Source organism: Hyalella azteca, unplaced genomic scaffold (assembly GCF_000764305.2).
Source record: "Hyalella azteca isolate HAZT.00-mixed unplaced genomic scaffold, Hazt_2.0.2 contig6769, whole genome shotgun sequence".
Lineage (NCBI taxonomy): Eukaryota > Metazoa > Arthropoda > Malacostraca > Amphipoda > Hyalellidae > Hyalella > Hyalella azteca.
This window is the reverse complement of record NW_025936919.1, coordinates 148,291-166,095: the sequence shown is the minus strand read 5'-3', so window position 1 is coordinate 166,095 and position 17,805 is coordinate 148,291. Positions and strand designations below refer to the sequence as shown.

At 36.4% G+C, this 17,805-nt stretch overlaps 2 protein-coding genes across 3 annotated transcripts in view; one reads left to right on the top strand and one right to left on the bottom strand.

The window, feature by feature from the left end:
- LOC108677080 (dnaJ homolog subfamily C member 3) overlaps positions 1-16,266 on the top strand; it is a 17,805-nt gene extending 1,539 nt beyond the window's left edge. Inside the window, exons 2-10 of the mRNA XM_018165231.2 lie at positions 4,994-5,144; positions 8,886-9,048; positions 9,482-9,625; positions 9,946-10,127; positions 11,236-11,386; positions 11,695-11,887; positions 12,579-12,747; positions 13,768-13,877; positions 14,436-16,266. Coding sequence (XP_018020720.1) covers positions 4,994-5,144; positions 8,886-9,048; positions 9,482-9,625; positions 9,946-10,127; positions 11,236-11,386; positions 11,695-11,887; positions 12,579-12,747; positions 13,768-13,877; positions 14,436-14,575 — 1,403 coding nt within the window. The 3' untranslated portion in view covers positions 14,576-16,266. The remainder of the gene's footprint in view (positions 1-4,993; positions 5,145-8,885; positions 9,049-9,481; positions 9,626-9,945; positions 10,128-11,235; positions 11,387-11,694; positions 11,888-12,578; positions 12,748-13,767; positions 13,878-14,435) is intronic.
- LOC108677079 (phosphatidylinositol 3-kinase regulatory subunit alpha) overlaps positions 16,250-17,805 on the bottom strand; it is a 130,873-nt gene continuing 129,317 nt past the window's right edge. For both annotated transcript variants that reach the window (XM_018165230.2, XM_047880996.1), the window contains one exon: positions 16,250-17,766. In XM_018165230.2, the coding sequence (XP_018020719.1) occupies positions 17,568-17,766 (199 nt within the window). In that variant the 3' untranslated portion in view covers positions 16,250-17,567. The remainder of the gene's footprint in view (positions 17,767-17,805) is intronic.

Genomic DNA, 17,805 nt, shown 5'->3' with positions numbered 1-17,805 from the left:
CCAGGGTCCAGGATGAGAGGCCAGGGTCCAGGATGAGAGGCCAGGGTCCAGGATGAGAGGCCAGGGTCCAGGATGAGATTCCAGGGTCCAGGATGAGAGGCCAGGGTCCAGGATGAAAGGCCAGGGTCCAGGATGAGAGGCCTGGGTCCAGGATGAGAGGCCAGGGTCCAGGTTGAGAGGCCACGGTCCAGGTTGATAATCCAGGGTCCAGGTTGAGAGGCCACAGTCCAGGTTTAGAGGCCATGGTTCAGGTTGAGAAGCCACGGTCCAGGTTTTCAGGTTGAGAGGCTGCAGTCCAGGTTGAGAGGCCGTGGTCCTGGTTGAGAGGCCGTGGTCCAGGTTGAGAGGCTACGGTCCAGGTTGAGAGGCCACGGTTCAGGTTTAGAGGCCGTGGTCCTGGTTGAGAGGCCACAGTCCAGGTTGAGAGGCTACAGTCCAGGTTGAGAGGCCACAGTCCAGGTTGAGAGGCCATGGTCCAGGTTGAGAGGCCATGGTCCAGGTTGAGAGGCCATGGTCCAGGTTGAGAGGCCACGGTCCAGGTTTAGAGGCCAGGTTCTCACTTTCCATTCTGTTAATTTCAATCATGAATGATTAGTTTTCTTACTCAAATTTGCTTTCAGATTTGGTTTCAAGCTTATTGGTAAAGCCTTATCTAGCTTATTGGTGAAGCGTTATCTAATATGTCCTCTAGATCTACAAAGGCTCCTTTAGATTCACTGGCAAATGAAGTAGCAAAATGCTGTTCACATAGACTGCGACATTTTTTTGGAGAAGAAAATGTTTTTATGAAATAGCAAAATGGAATGAAGGGAATTAAGTAGCAGAATGCTGCTCACATAGACTGTGACGTTTTCTTGGAGAAGAAAAGGTTTTTATATGCTAAAGCCCTAGAAGATTCTGAAAGGCAAAAAATATTACAAGCACCCTTCAATAATTTGACCATTTAGCGTAGCCAGTGTATGGAGACATAAAATAGGTAAACTGAATTAGTGTTCCTGACTATTAGTGAGAAAAATATTGTACAAAGGCAGTAAATTATACTATAGTATTGAAAATACAATTATTTTACATTGTAATTTCTTGCTTGCATGGTTGTTGGATCAACTCAACTCTGATTCAACAGTTGCATTTTAAACAATGCAGTTGTAAGTCCAAGTGTACTGGATGGTTGCCTTTAGAAACACACTGTGATATACCGTCAAACGGGGTAAAAAGGGATGGGCGGGGTAAATCGGGACGCGTGTCCCACATTTTGTATAAATGTTGTAGCAGCTAAACTAATCAAAATATTGCAAAACTAAAAATAGTGGCATAAACTTTAACATTTTTACTATCTATTATGTATAAAGCCAGTCAAGAAATCAAACATTTACTATCTCTAAAAAAATTGCTGAAAAAAGTGTGAAAAGTGCAATTTTGGAAAAGTACCTCTGCTAAGGTCTGGAGCCATAAAAAATATTCGCTGTATTAAAAAATTTTACTTACATTAAAGTTGCACCCAGGTGTCGGCTTGAAAACTTAATTAACAGAATTTGCCTATCTCATTCCAAAAAAAAATGGCAGCCATTTCCGCGCGATGGGGTAAAAAGGGACACGCTCCAGGGGTAATTAGGGACACCCTTAAAAATGCATTTACAGTAGAACCTCTGTTAGCAAAGCTTCCAGTTAACAAAAAAATTGATTAACAACAAAGAATTTTGATTACATTTACCTCGCTCAGCAAAAAAAATTCACTTATCGAAAAATTAGTGCATCAACGGTCGTCACAAAATTGTACATAGAATGCTATATATAGAATTGTGCACCAGGCATCATAGAATGAAAATTAATTGACCTAAACTATGATTTATTTCTCCAATACATATGATGGTTGTTACTAAAACATTATTTTCTGTTCCAGGTATGTTTTTCACAATCTTTTTTGTTATAGTGAAAAAATCACTTGACTCAATTAAAATTGTACGAAATTACAAACCATCCTGTAAGCTTACAGATACAGAAGAAATGCTACATGGCTGCTGATATGAAGCTTGCAGTGGTTGGTTTTATTTTGCGTCTGGCACCTTACGAATAGCATATGGAATTTTTTTAAGATGCCATTGGATAGCCCTTGCAAAGAGCTATAAAATGAGCCTAAATTTGTTTCTAAAATGTTTCATGGTAAGAAGTTATTAACAAAAAACGCTCAAATCCGTCCCTTTTTACCCTGTTTGACGGTATGCATGTCATTTTTATTTTATGTTCAAATTTTGCATGTGCGCTCACAATTGTACTAGAAACAATGTAGAATTTTTTTAATGCTGTAACTTATCTGATTTTCCAACCATTGTCCAATAAAGATTGGGAAAGTTCAACAAGTGAATGGCACCACGGATTCCCAACAAGTTCAGTGCTGTACTGCGTAGTTGGCAACAAAGAGCCGAGTTGCACCACCAAAACAAAGCAGAGAAGCTTGCCAAACACATTTAAAACAACCAGCATCAATTCTTTATCACAACAATAATATTACAGAGCATGTTTGAAATGCAACCATACACTTGGGCATTAAAGTGTCAGTAGAAAAGAACATGGTATTCTGAGATTTTGGACACATGGTGCAATTCTATATTTAGGTGTCATAAGGTATGAGCACAAAAGAAATATTTTCCTCTCATCTTAATGAAAATGTTATGGTTAAAAAGAGAAAATTGTTAAGAAAAATACCATGTAAATATAAGTGGATAAGTATTTGTATAATACTTTATACACTTATACTATGTAAGTATAAGTGAAAACCTACAAATTTTTTCTTTATTGAATTAAATCTCAAAAATGGATATCACATCGTTAATACGGTAATGTATGGATATGGTAATATATCAATAAAGGAAAAATGAGTAAAAATCACAGAAAATGTCATTTATTATACATCAATATCATCTACAAAGGAAGAGGAGGACTTCAGAGTACTGTTAGTAATGGATGAGTACACTTTGCATGCTGCAAACATTTCAAAATTTAATTTTATTTCAAGTGTCCCAGATTACCCTGTTCCCAGTGTTAATTCAGGACGCTTTTATTTTGCATCTGACACCTTACAGATAGCATATGGAATTTTTTCAGCCCATTTGACAGCCCTCTCAAAGAGCTTTAAAATGAACCCAAACTTGTTTATGAAATGTTTCATGGTAAGAAGTTATTAACAAAAAAGCTCAAAACCATCTCATATTACCCCGTTTGACAGTGCATTTGATCGGACTGAATTGACCAATTGGTTCTGAAAGCGGTTTTGAGTGACGATTGTAGCAAAATTATAATTTCTTCAACAAGTCTATATGAAAAGAGAGACACTTTGAAGTTTTTCAATGTTCTTTGAGCATTGGAATCTATGCAGAAACACAATTTTTTATATTTTTAGGCATTTGAGGTCTTGAAGCCTGACTTCAATAAGTACTTTTATTCAATAAGTTACTTTTATTTGTGTCTTGTGAGGAGTGGAGCTAGTGTGCTGTAAACTGGTCCATAAACATTCATGATAGTTTCAAATTCTCAAAATACAGTGTTATTTTATATTAATTATAGAATTGCATCATGGTGCTAGTGTGCTGGAGACTGGTCCATAAGGAGCGTTGATTGGTACAAAATCTCAAAATACCATGTTCTTTTATATTAACTCTAGTAGATATGTGCACAAACCACGTGAGGATCACAACAAAGATACCAAAATGTCAGACAGGCAGTTTTTACTTCAGCGCACAGGAGGCATTTAATTTAAAAGTCTCGCCCAACTGAAAGCCTAATTTGATTGGCGTGTGTTTGGAAACAAACAAAAAAACTTAAATTATGACAACACCATCTTGTTTTTTGTAAAATTTAAATCATCTACTTGCTTGGCTGGGATTTGCAAAGGGTACCACTTTCTGCTTAAAGTAAACCTTGATATTGTATTGTGTTGTTAATGAAAGAAATATGATGTCCAAATATGATTACAGTTCTCCAAATTTTATAGCTCTAAATTTCAAAGACATTGCTAATGAAACTGTTAACTTGCACCTACCATCTGGTCTACTAATCTACTTACTAGTGAAACTTGTCGAGTGCTATTCAGCCTAGGCTAGCTGCACACAACAGCTGCAAATCGGCGGCAATGGCTTTTGGTAAAACTTTCGGTGATGCGGCATCGTTTACTTATCATTAACCTTTCATTTGTCTATAATTTACCCATTATTTTCCTATAATTTTCCTATAATTTATCTATCGTTTAACTATCATTTGCGTTTCATTTAACTATCATTTATCTATTAACTATCATTTGCGTCTCATTTAAATATCATTTAATAATCATTTTGCTATTATCCAAATATTATTTACCCATCATTTTCCTGTCATTTACCTATTGTTTCTTATCTTTTACCTATCATTTGCCTATCAGTTACCTATCAATTAAATATCAATTTCCTATCTGTAGAATCTGTAGAATCAGCATTTTGCTACTGATTCAGAAAATTGGAAGTTAGAGTTTGAACATAAATCAACAGTTAGTGTTGGAAAAGGTTAGATCAAGTTTGGTCAAGCTCCATTATATTTAAATTTAATATTAAAAAAGGAAATTGGCTGACTGACCTAACCCCAGATTCCTATGGTATAGAAATGCTGATTCTGCAGATTTGGCAAACTGGCTGCTGATTCCATGGAATTGGCAATTTTGCTATTTCAGGACTACATACTAATAATAATATGAATTCAATCTGATGCAGGTCATGCAACCTGAAAGAGAAACAGTTGGCACATATTACATAGTACCGGTACTTGCTTTTTTTACTTGCTGTTCTACAATGTTCTCTGCAGGCAGCCTCTAAAATAAATGTGGAAAATTTTTCCATGATTATTCCAACTTATTTTGAATATGTATTAATGCCAGCAATTCCTTCAAAATTCAGCTGTTTCTTATTGTGACACAAATTGACTTTTTGACAACAGTATGATTGGCAATAATTGACACCAATATTTTCAGGTGTGCTGGGGGGCAGTGATCCTAATGAAGTACAACGATACCTGGAGCTTGGGGTGCAGATGCTGGCACGAGGCCAGCTTCATGATGCTCTTGCTCAATTCCATGCAGCAATTGATGGAGACCCTAACAACTACCTCAGTTATTATCGAAGGTAAGTGGCTGAATCAGAGCATCACGACTGAACCATAAATACTAACTGTGTGAAAATTTAGCAGTTGCTGTAGTTTACATTTCAGCAGATCCTTGTAAGCTCACAGAAATATGTGTGTCGTTGCCACTTTGTAACTGAAGGTCCAAATCATCACTGAATGAGATCTAAGGAGTTATTTCAGGAAGAAATGAAGGAGGGAAAACACTAACACCTTACTAAACAAAATACACTTTACTAAAAATAATGCAGGTTGGTACAAAAAAAAAATGTAATTGGCAGTCCTGTGGTCTGAATTAAATGCACGTGATAGTCTGGATAGTCACGTGATAGTCTGGTGATAGTCTGGTCATTATAGTGATAGTCTGGTGATAGTCTGGTGATAGTCTGTGGTCTGGTCACGTGATAGTCTGAAAAGTCTGCACGTAAAAGTCACACACCAGAGGAAGAGCTCCAATTAGGCCTCTCAGCTTGTTGAAGCCCAGTCGCCAGAACTATAAGTACCTAATAGAATAAAATACTTAAGAAAAACTTTTTTAAAAAAACATGTTTTTCTTGTGGACTAAAAAGTAGAAAATAAATTATGGCTCACCCCAAAAAATGTGTGTCAGGCAGATTTACGATTAAAGCGAAAAGCACACAACACACAAATTTTGGAGATTTGATGGTGAACATACAGCCCGACCCACATTTTTTTGGGGCGAGCCATAATTTATTTTCTACTTTTTAGTCCACAAGAAAAGCGTGGTTTTTTAAAAAGTTTTTTTAAGCATTTTATTTTCTACTTTTTAGTCCACAAGAAAAACGATTAAGACTTGATTAAGTATTACTTGATGTACGTATCGATGATACGCAGCGTCAGCGCATGCTTGTCTATAATGTAAGTGCCCGCACGTCATACTATATATACCTATACTCTATATATATACTTTACTCAATTAAGCTAATTTAGGTCTCTAATTGCTAGTTTTTATGATTGTATATGAAATTGTTAGGCGAAAATAGCCTGCATGCCGAATTTCAGATCTCTAGAGCAATCAGAAGTGGGCTACTTTTTGTTGTCAATGTTGATAACAAACATACAAACGCAAAGCTGAGTAAAGAAAAACATGTTAAAAATTGCTTTTCAAACCACCTGGATACTGGCAATACCTATGTGTGCTCTAGCTGCAGACAAGTACCTAAAATCATGATAAACTGGATATTGAGGATTAATACAATGGAGCTCACAATCCAATAAGAATTTAGGACAAATGTTGACAGCTGGTCAATTTTGACTGACCTTGGCAGGTAATAGTGCAATCTCAGTTAGTTTTCCTAGAACTATCATTCCACACAGCACTCTGAAACATTCAATCTTACATCAGGGCACAGTACATGCAAGAGAAGTTGTAGCCACCCTATCATTACCTGGATTTGTTGGCAGAGCAGTTGGTTGCCTAGAGCTTTGAGCTTACGTGAGAAAGATGTGGCAAACAGAAATCCAGAGGGTAAAAGAAAGTAAAATGAATGAATGGATTAGATAACACACCACATAAATAATTAGTTCATACTTGTCAGTAGGGACATCAAATCTTAGTGATATAAAATGAGAATAAGTCAAATAAGGACCAAGAAGCAAGAACATATGTATAAATGAAAGCTTAATTTTGCTCTCACTATTTTAAGGTTTTCTGACTGAAATTCAATGATGAAAACAATAGCATCACTAGGTTCCTTGAATTAGTGAGTAGTTGGCTTGAAAATCACTGTTCAGGTAAGGATCTAATTAATTTATGTGAAGTAATTGTGTAATTGCACATTAAAACCATGAAAATAGTATTAATTCCTAGACAACTTTAGTCTAAATACCAAAGCATTTGGGGCATCAAGCAAAGCAAACACTCTGAAAAAGTCACGCAGTCATTTTTGGCTGAAGAAAAAAGTCAATTGTAGATTTGTAGTTGATAGGCAATCTTGGTTTTCTTTCTTGTTGACCAGAAGCCAAGTGAGGGATTTAATGCTCACATTAAAAAGACAGCATCACCACACTAGCAGACCCTAATGTCTAAAAAATATGTTCATGAAAATTACCCTTCAAGCTTAATTGGCATCTGAAAGATCCTCAAGACAGCTTAGGAACACTCTCTGTTACCAGAGTTAGTTATTTGAGGCTGGATACAACACGGTTAGAGCAAGCAAAAAGCAAAATGTAATATTGAAAGAGCAAGACTTGCATGAGAACAGGTTACAAATGACAAACTTTGTTAATAAATAGGCACAAATTAATAAAAAAAATGTTTGCTAAGACTTCAGGACTGAACAAATAAGATAAATGGTGAGGTAAGGATCAAACTGCCTAGCATGACTTGCCAAAATTATACACAGGTTTGCACTTAACTAGCAGAGGTGTAGATGGAGCCAGGCATTCATAAATTTCAAGCATGCCTGTGTAGACTCGACAAAAGACTAGGCGAAACCAGTGAATTTCAAAGTCTTCAATAAAAGGTGCAGACTAACAAAGTGCGTTACATGAAGACGTCCAAGGTTTAGGTTTCATTAACTAAGATTCTGTCTAAATATTACACCAAGAGAAACAAGGAAGATAATTAATTAGATGCCCAAGGCATTTAAAAAGAGAATCAATCCTAAACATGTCAAGATAATAAGTCATGATTGTTAAAAAATATTTACTGTGAAATATAGCTAGTCCTTTGCAGCTCCTTCTGAACATGTTTATAGTTTGTTATTTTTATTTTTGGTTTTTACTCCCACACATTATGATTTGGATCTCTGAGTAGTCAAGTGTCTTGAATAGTCTGTCACCTTACTTTTATACTATGCACAATTTTTAAAATGCCTTTATTGCCCCCTTTAATGTATTACTAGTAGCAGTATGAATGCTGTCATATTTTTCATGCCTACAGCTGTCATGTTTTTCAATAACTTGAACTCCCAAAAGTTACAGCAATGACAACCCTTGTCATAATTTCCTTGTTGTTGTGGGAAGCCCCTTTTAAGGCTCCTTCTGCAAGGAAGAAGAATTTCCCACTATGGGTTCGTGCACACCCCCTTTTATTCAGATACAAAGGCGCGTAAAACAAAAGTAAAGAAGTACCGTAGGAGTGTCACTCAGAGTATAAGTATACTGAATAAAAATTACTTACAGACTTGATCATGATTATGTTCTTGTTTTGTCATAATAATGATTCTGTGAATGTACTCCTCAGCTTTGTCATATTTGATTCTATTTTGTTTACACACAGGATAAAGACCGGTACCTATATGTCATTAAAGGTTGATGGACTACCATGCTTCGGTTTTGCCCCAGTCTCTTCCTTGTGCACTCTTCTGTACATATCTCATATCTCTTTTCTGTACATACCATCATTAGATCATTGTATTTCTGAACCTCTTGCAGCAAACGTCCTAAGGTACACTGTGATCAGGAAGACCTTTGAATCTGCATCCTGCAACATTGTTTCCATGTCGTGTAAAATATGAAGAAACATATCTCTACTCGAAACGTCTTATTAAATTTTAAAATGTCTGGTTTTAATGGTCCCTAATTTTGCTATAGATAATCATGTATTTACGATCTTTCTTGAGCTGATACCTAGTTCTTGTTTTACTTTATATCTTTTATAATCATCAGCTTCATTTCTAAATGCATAAATGCTTCATGTCAACATTTGAATTTTCGGACCTATTCGGAGACTATTAATGCGTATTGATATCATTACAATAAATTGAACATATTCACAGAGCAACAGTGTTCCTGGCTTTGGGTCGTGCTCGGTCAGGCTTACAAGACCTGGACAAGGTTCTGCTGCTTAAGCCGGACCTCACTAATGCACGTCTGCAGCGTGCCTCTGTTCACTATAAAATGGCAGAACTGGATTTAGCGCATATCGACCTGGAAGAAGTGGTGGGTGGCTGTTGGCGACTAAAATTTATATCGTGTGTAGTATTAGGCACATACTACCTCACGCTCCCTGCGCCAATTGACATGGTTTGATGTGTCAATATTAAAAAGTGCCAGAAGTGTTATGCAAGTGTTGAATGTTAAGGGATGTTTCACTCGTAACAGCTTTTTTGTTCTCACAAAAGATGTCTTTGCCTCATCTTGTGTTCATATACCCATCTGATGCGATTCAATCTTGATCAAGCTTCACATTTACCTAATTGATTGCGTTTAAATTAAACTTTTACGTATGCCGTATTCAAACATTACACTCTTGCAAAAATGATTTATTTAAATGTTGACACTTTACTCATAACTCTATTATAAAGCTGTTAGGAAAGTGTTCATAAAACAGTAAATTTTTGTCCAAATTATCTGATATGTTATCCTGTTCTAGCTGCGACGTGAACCTGACAATGTGGAAGCCAACGAGTTGTATGCCAGAATTGAGCCGCTCAAACAGAAGATGGTGCTTGTGCAAGATTCTGTTCACGTTGGGGACTACCACTATGCTATTCCTTTGCTTAAAGATATTGTCGATGTAAGTAGATTTTCATCAACTTGAATGTTTGCTTTAACCCTTATTTTTTTCGAATAATTGTCATTGAATTTTTCGTCTTTCCGTAATTGTCAGTGAATTTCTAATCAAGTTAAAACTGCAAATTTAATACAAGACTTCAAATTGCTCATTAGCTCCAATAAATAACTTTCTAACTCCCTCATTATGCTTGTTTTTTTCTGTAAACAATGATTTGATTACACTTAATTTGATCATACTGATTGCTGTATGATAATTTAAAACTGAAAACCTATGCGTTGGATCAGTGTCTTCTCTATATAAAAAATTCTTCAATGTTATAGGAATGTCCATGGGCTTCATGGGTGCGGGAGCAGAGAATAGCTGCTTTTGAGGCCGTCGGTGACCTGCAGAGCGCCATCACTGACTTAAGAGTTGCCACAAAACTCACTAGCGACAACACAGAGGGCTTCTTGCATCTGGCTAACCTTTACTACAGGATGGGAGACGTTGAACACACGCTTGGGTATCACTTCAGTGATTACTACTAATTCAATGAGATTATTCAATTACTGATTCAATGAGAGAACATTCAAACTTAAATTCATAAATTTTTTCATTCGTAGCTTCGAAAATGGGATAAAATATATTTCTGTTCTATTTATTCATATTTGATTTTATCTCTAGTTGCTCTATATACTAATTATCCAAGTGATAATTTTCTGTCATTTTCAAAAAATGAATATGAACTCGAAACAAAACACGAATAAAAGCTGGGTTTGAATTTGGATATTTTTAAACAAATCATGAAGGTGAAATTGTCAAATTATGCGTTAGATTTGGAGCTAGCTGTAAATTATTTTTACAATGAAAATGTAAACAATTTTGAACCATGAGACGAAAAAAATATCTAGATAACTATTGATTTTGCCTGCATGTTCAAATAGGTTTCATTCTGGTAGTAATAGAAGTATTTTTTGTATTAGCTAACTTTGCTTTGGTAATATTGTCACTTGTCTTGGCATTCACGCAACGCCTTCCGTAGCCTCTTCAGTAACTATAAAGATCTCGGTTAGGATGTGTTCCAGTATTGCTTTTAACCCTCCTGTAGTCGTTTGGTTAAATTACCCTAATGGCGACTCTATGCCCAGAGGCCATAGGGCGTATGCCGTTAATGAAGACTATAGAAGAGTTAATATATACATTACCAATCAGGGACGACTTTTCAGAAACTGTAAAGGAATGAATATTTAAGCCAGGTGGTTAGGAGAACTCCTAATTGTTATTTGTACTATCTTACGTTATTTTTGGAAAGTGCTTTGGATTATTGGATCTAATGCATCATTAAATATCTAAAATATTTATATAACTAGTCCAACATAACATACAACATACTTATGTATGATTTATTGTCTATAAATAAGAAAATGTGTTGGGACCACTTTTCAGGAAGTTATATAGTCTTATTTCAGTCTCCTTCAAACTTGATTAAGGTAACAGCTTTTGAGAGCTCGTCTTAAAAGTTGCCACGGGCACGGTAGGAGGGAAATTTTCCGGAGTTGTGTACGGTAGTAGGTTGATTTTCCCAACTCTGGAAAGCATTACTTGGTTAACACATGTTCCTTCTTTTTCAGTGAAATTCGTGAATGCTTGAAACTCGACCCCGATCACAAGAACTGCTTTGCGGTTTACAAGAAAGTGAAGAAAGTCAACAAGCTCGTTGAGGGACTACAAGAGCAAGTGAACAACAAGCAATTTGCCGAATGTTCTGAAGCGGCAGGAAAGGTAAATTATTCCTAGCAAGATTTAGGAGTCTCTTCATTTTTGGTGTTTTTCACGTCTAAATAATTGGTAGGAGTAATAGTTTTCTTGTATAATTTATTCATCATAATATGCTGGGCACAATTACCGCCGTAAGTTTCAATTTTTGAGGCTGCCGATTTATTAAAACAACATTGATTTTAAATTAGTTCAATAATTACATTCACCATGACATCAACATCATAGTCAAACTACATCCTATAATTCAGTTTCAAGATAAAATTGATTCTTGTCAAAGTATACTCTTAGCTTGGCCATGATTATGTTAACAGATCCTGAAAGAAGAACCTGACGTCGAAGCCGTGAGACACCTGGCATACGAAAAACTCTGCATCTGCGACCGAGAAATTGGCGAGATTATAAAAGCCAAGAAATCCTGCGACGTGGCGCTGCAATATTCGCAAGATCCTCGATTGTATTGCGAAAGAGCCGAGCTACACATAGTCAATGATGACTTAGATGCAGGTTTGTTGTGCAAATTTTGTTGAGCTTTTTCCCCTTCTCAGGATGAAAATTGCTGCGAGACAACTTTTTGATGAAAAAGGGAAAAATGAGTAAAGGCTTTGTGTGAACTAATATGTAACGTATCTTTAAATTACGGTATGATGCATTTTCTGCCTTATCTAAGTCACGGGTGCACCTTCAAACCAACAGATTCTCTCCTGAACTAAAGGAGTTATTTATGCTCATCCAAAAAATAAATACTGAATGGGCTTGTAGAATTGAAAATTCAGAAGCTACCTCATTTCCTGTTGACTATCTCATGAGAAGTATATATTAGGTGCAAATTGTATTTCAAATTGTTGATGGCATGATTCATCAGCATCAAAGAGTGATATAAGCATTGTCTAGGAACGTGTTGACGCTTGTGCAGATGGATACGGCCCTAAAAAATTAGACTTAGATACTTTTAATAGGTTGTAAAAGATGCTTTCAAATTTTTTTAACTTGTTTACCTTAAATAATGGATTTTTGATTATCATTTATTCGATTAATGACGGTAATTTACTCATTTATTCGTTAAAATTTTGTTCAATATTGGAATCGCATTTGTTTTCTAAGTATTTGAAATCGTATGAGGAATTTCCAGCCAGGTTCAGTGGTGTGAAATGGAAACAGAAAATATAAGTTTTAATTGTCCTGATTTCGTTTTCAGCTGCCGAGGATTATCAGCAAGCACAAAAAATCGACGAGAACTTTACAAGAGCCAAGGAAGGAATGCAGCGAGTGCAGAAATTGAAGAAACAAGCTGGCAGAAGAGATTACTATAAAATTCTCGGTGTCAAGAGAACCGCGACTAAGAGGGAAATCACTAAAGCATATAGGTACTCCACTAGTAACCCTGTGTAAATTTTCGAGTCTTATCTGTGTTATTTGAGAATGTATATTGCATAGCTGTAAAAATGATGAATTCATGTATTAGTCACATGCAGGGGACAGCAATAGTAATATCGTCATGTACTGTGACGGTGATATCCCTGTTTTACTCTTATGTGCCTAAAAGTATCTCGAACTATATTTATAATTTGGGGTTATTCTAAATGATGGACCCAACTTGATGAATTCTTGTTTATTTAAGTATATTTTCAAAATGAATAATTTATGAACCGATGGAAAGTGAAAAATTCAAATTTTTTAACCGATTCAAACCCGAAATTTGGCGGCATGATTAAAAGAAAATGTGATTAATAATATTTGAATCAGTCACTTCCTGAGCGTTGGGTAGGACGCATAGGAAATGAAGATCTGGCTCTACACTTCTGGCACCGAGATCACCTGATCTCACATCATTTGACTATTTCTTATGGGGTTACGTCAAGAAAGCTGTTTACGTCCTGTCTCTACAAGCAACTCTGTTTACGTCCCGCCTCTACCAGCAACTCTGTTTACGTCCCGCCTCTACCAGCATTCCAGCAACTATGTTTACGTCCCGCCTCTACCAGCAACACTGATCTGAAGAACCGTATCACTGCTACGGTGCACTCAATAACAGAAGATATGCTTTCTCGTGTGTGGGACGAGTTTGGCTACCGTTTAGATGTTTGCCGTGCAGCATAAGAGGGACATATTGAACATTTGTACATGTGTCAAAAATTGTATCTTTCCATTGGTGTATAAATTATTCATTTTGAAATTATACTTTAATAAATACAAATTTAGTATTAGGTCCATCATTTAGAAGGTATTTAGAGTCCATCATCATTTATTATTAAATACCTTCGTCCTTCATAATTCGCAAGATTGACATGCTTTAATTATGCAAGCCATCAAAAATTCTTCCTACAAACTCAAACGAATCAACCTTTGAATTCGATTTGTTATTCTTAATAATTTTTTTTCCGCAGGCAAATGGCACAGAAATGGCATCCTGATCATTTTGATGGCGATGAGAAGGAAATGGCAGAGAAGAAATTTATCGACATTGCCGCTGCCAAGGAAGTTCTGACGGACGATGGTAAGTATTCGTATACTGGAGCTCCGAGAGCAGTACTGAAGGACTCAACAGTTTAAGTTTCAAAAATCATACACATCGTTTGTATTGAACACACATGTGTTTGTTGGTCGAATGCCATTAAGCTTGCAATTATTACCCTAGTTATCCAAAAGATGGTTTTGGACTGCGAGTACACCCATTCCGTTCGTATGATGCTAATCATAGATAGATGTTGATACAATTTTATTGGAGAGAATTCGGTGTTAATTTCTGATTTCTTCTTGAAAACGATTATTTGTTCAAGTTCCCAAGTAAACATTGTGGATACATGTTTGCAGTTTTCAAGCTTCTATGTCAATAGTAGGATCTCGTTTCGTTATATTAATAGTTTTCATTAATATTTCTAAATGTAAATGTATGTTTAGGCACTAATAGTTTTTCCATCGACACTGAAACAAGAGGTGAATGATTGTTGACACTTGTTGATTGTTATCTGAAATTTAAATATTTAACCCTAAGATCATTGAGTAAACTATTTTCAATGATGGTGAGGGATGATGGAGATTTATTTATTTTCAGAAATGCGTCGAAAATTCGATAGTGGAGAAGATCCTTTAGATCCTGAGCAGCAACAGCAATCGCCATTCCGTCACGGATTTAATCCGTTCCAGCACTTCCAGGGAGGAGGCGGTCCGTTCCAGTTCAAATTCCACTTCTAGCATCGCACTAATTTAGTATTCAATCTTATTCATTATAACAGCGGAAAGCTCATTTCATCTGGCATTATTATTTTTAGGGCCATACAATTAATGCCTCGCCATTTTAGCTAAGTATTTCGAATGAGAAATGACCTGACAGCTAGGTAACTTGCGAGCTGCAGCCAATGGGGTGATAGTGTACTTGATATTGGTCGGTGAGCATCGATCGAAACTGTGGAATGTATGGTTTGTTGCTGACTAGAGAGGAACAAATACACTGCGCTCATTTTCATAGTAGTCGATTGGAATCGTCACGAACTGGATTCTGGATGAATTAAAATTTCTCCAAGACGCGGATCGAAAGCTGCTACCCAACATTGAGCAAGTACTGATACATGGATGACTATATCGAAGCACAATTCCGCTACATGTCGAAATACCCTTTATTCGTGGCTTACCAAATATCAGTGGAACGTTCGTGCTATGATGCCACTAGAAATAATATTAGGAAAGTGTGCGTGTTTTGATTTGTGGTCATAACTTTGAGGGAAATTTGGTTTAATGTTTGTATTGTTCTAGTTTTCTCGATGATCCTATAGGGTTCTGTTTTCCATTACAGAAAAAAGTCAATTGAGAAGTCAAGTTTCCTATTATGGACTTTGTTCCAAACTAGGTCTGATCGATGGTTTATTTGCTGGACGCGCTTATAAGCGTTTCCAACTTGTCCAACGTTGTAAAAATTTAATTGCAATAAGTTACATCTTATTGATTGTTTAGTAGTTTTCATAAGTATTTTAAGATTGTGTGCTTCAATTTGATCTTCGGGCATCTTTAGATCTTAATTCAAAGTTTCCTCGATTTTCATTTTATAGATTTCTTTGTTAGATTCTGCCTGTGACATTGTGTGAGTATTCAGTGAGTTTGCCGTTTCAGTTTTGCTACTATATTGACGGTGTTTCTTACAGTCTAAGTTGACAGTTTCTCTTACGAATTATTTAAACGCAATAACAATGAGAAAATAAATTTGTACTTTGATTACAATTGTTGCCCTCCACATTGAAATGGGGCTACTGGATAGACAATTATGAAATGTGTACCTATACGATTGTTAATGAAATCATTTCAGGTAATCACCAATCTTGAGACATTTCCTTTCTACACATCGTTTCCAGCTCGTGCTAGAACCGTACCTCATGGGGCAGCTTTTGCATAGGCCGGGACTTGCGCCTCGTATTTACATTTTTTTTTTCATCGAATCGAAAATTCTATCCCTAGTAAATATTGTCGGAATTAGTAAAGTAAGAGTGCACATCCGCTTGGTAAGGACGAAGTACTATGATCTAGTCAATAGGAAAAAGATACGAAGAAATTGAATAGGAGTTGCCAGAGCCTGAATTTTTTGGCAACGTAATTTGGAAGTTATCTTGCAGATTACGGTGAATTTATTACGTTAAACTCTTTACGTAAAATTACACATGTGATAGTCACTAAGTATCTATTTCGTAGGCGTTTTTTAATTCTGCAAGGACATGGTGATGCTTGTCGCCAGTTACTATTTTCAGATTTGTATTCACTGGTCAATAGTTCGTGTTTCACTTCAATAGTTCGGTAACACAGCATTGTTTCTCTGACCACTAACACAATGTACCTGTTTTTCAAATGATGGTCAAACTTGAACAAGGATTGCAAAATACATTTTATAATCAAGAGCACTTTATTGTTGAGGACCCTTTCACCACCGACCACAAGAAAAGAAATGTGTCGGCTAAGGGTCCTAGTTCATATCACAATGAGAGGAAATGCACCAGCAGGCATACTTTCAGTCACCATGTAAAACGGAACAAATAATTCGAATGCGTGAGTCATGTTGCCTAATTATTCTTTAGCCATCATTATAATAAAGAATGTAGTTACCATGAAGGGAAATGACCCAAACTTTATGTTCGATACGTTGGGCCTATTGCAAGGAGTAGAGTTAACCTCAAACTTCTATTAATGAGATTCTTCACGTTTAATTTACACAAGCGATTCTAACGATTTAACCAGGGTCCATGCGCGAGGAAGCATAAGCTGTCATCGCCATGATGAATTATAACACCAAAATTTTATTGCACCAGTTTTACAGAATTTTTTCACTTGTTTAGTTTCACTGTATGAATTTCTTTCTAATAGTGTTAATAAATACCGCTCACTCATGGCGTAACGCATGGAAGTGAGGTCTTTGATAACAAAACATTGCGATGCTTAGATCATTTAAATTCTGTGGAAGCCCACTTACCGCTGGTGAACAACCAATTCAAAATATATAAATAAAAAAATATAGCATATATACAGAATAAACCTAGAAACAAGAGAAATGGCACGAACACATAACACGAAAGCGACATTCTATAGATAATTGAATTACTAATACAAAAAAGACTAGACTATTAACAATAAACTCAGATAAATCGAAGTCGTAACCTTCATAAATTTGAATACGCGTCAAGAAAAAAAAGCACATCAGTGCGGCAGCAGCAACAACAATAAACCATTACCCAACGCAAAGCTCAGCACAACAATCTAACTCAGTTCAATATTCCTCCCTATTAAGAGATCTATTCTATCTTTGGAAAACATGCCACCGAGAATCCAACACCCATGACCGACTCTCAAAACAGCACTCGCGCAGCCTTCTAGAAACAACTTAGCAGCCCACAAATTAATGAATTGGTAGGAACTGCACCTCAGCAACACGGTGCTCGGCTAGATGCTTTGTTTTAGCCTTCATAACTAATTTGTACCACAGCAGTCTAAAAGGATCCATATTGGTGTTGAATAACAACACATTCATTTAGATTGCTACCTACCAATCACAAGGGGCACATTGCATAAATCCTATAGTAAAGTCAATCACGACTTTCTAGTAAATATTGACCCTGAAGTAAACAAGCAGCATAAGGAAAGTTATACATTCACCGCTGCATATTGAACGCTCACAGAAATGCAAGTAGCCTACCACCTAAGCGCTTAACTAGCTATTACCAGCTGGCACGACGGATTTTACGGGGTAAGTGAGAGGCGTATTCAGGAGGTCGTTATGGATAAGAAGAGAATTACGGGAGTAGTGCACCACAAGCTCCTTCAGGCTGCCATATATCAGATATGGCTCTGCGAACCCGTAGCCATCATCAGATTTGTAGATAAGGCAGTGCTGAACTTCATTACCGCAACTGTAGAAATAAGAAGTCAAACATCAAATTGTATGACTA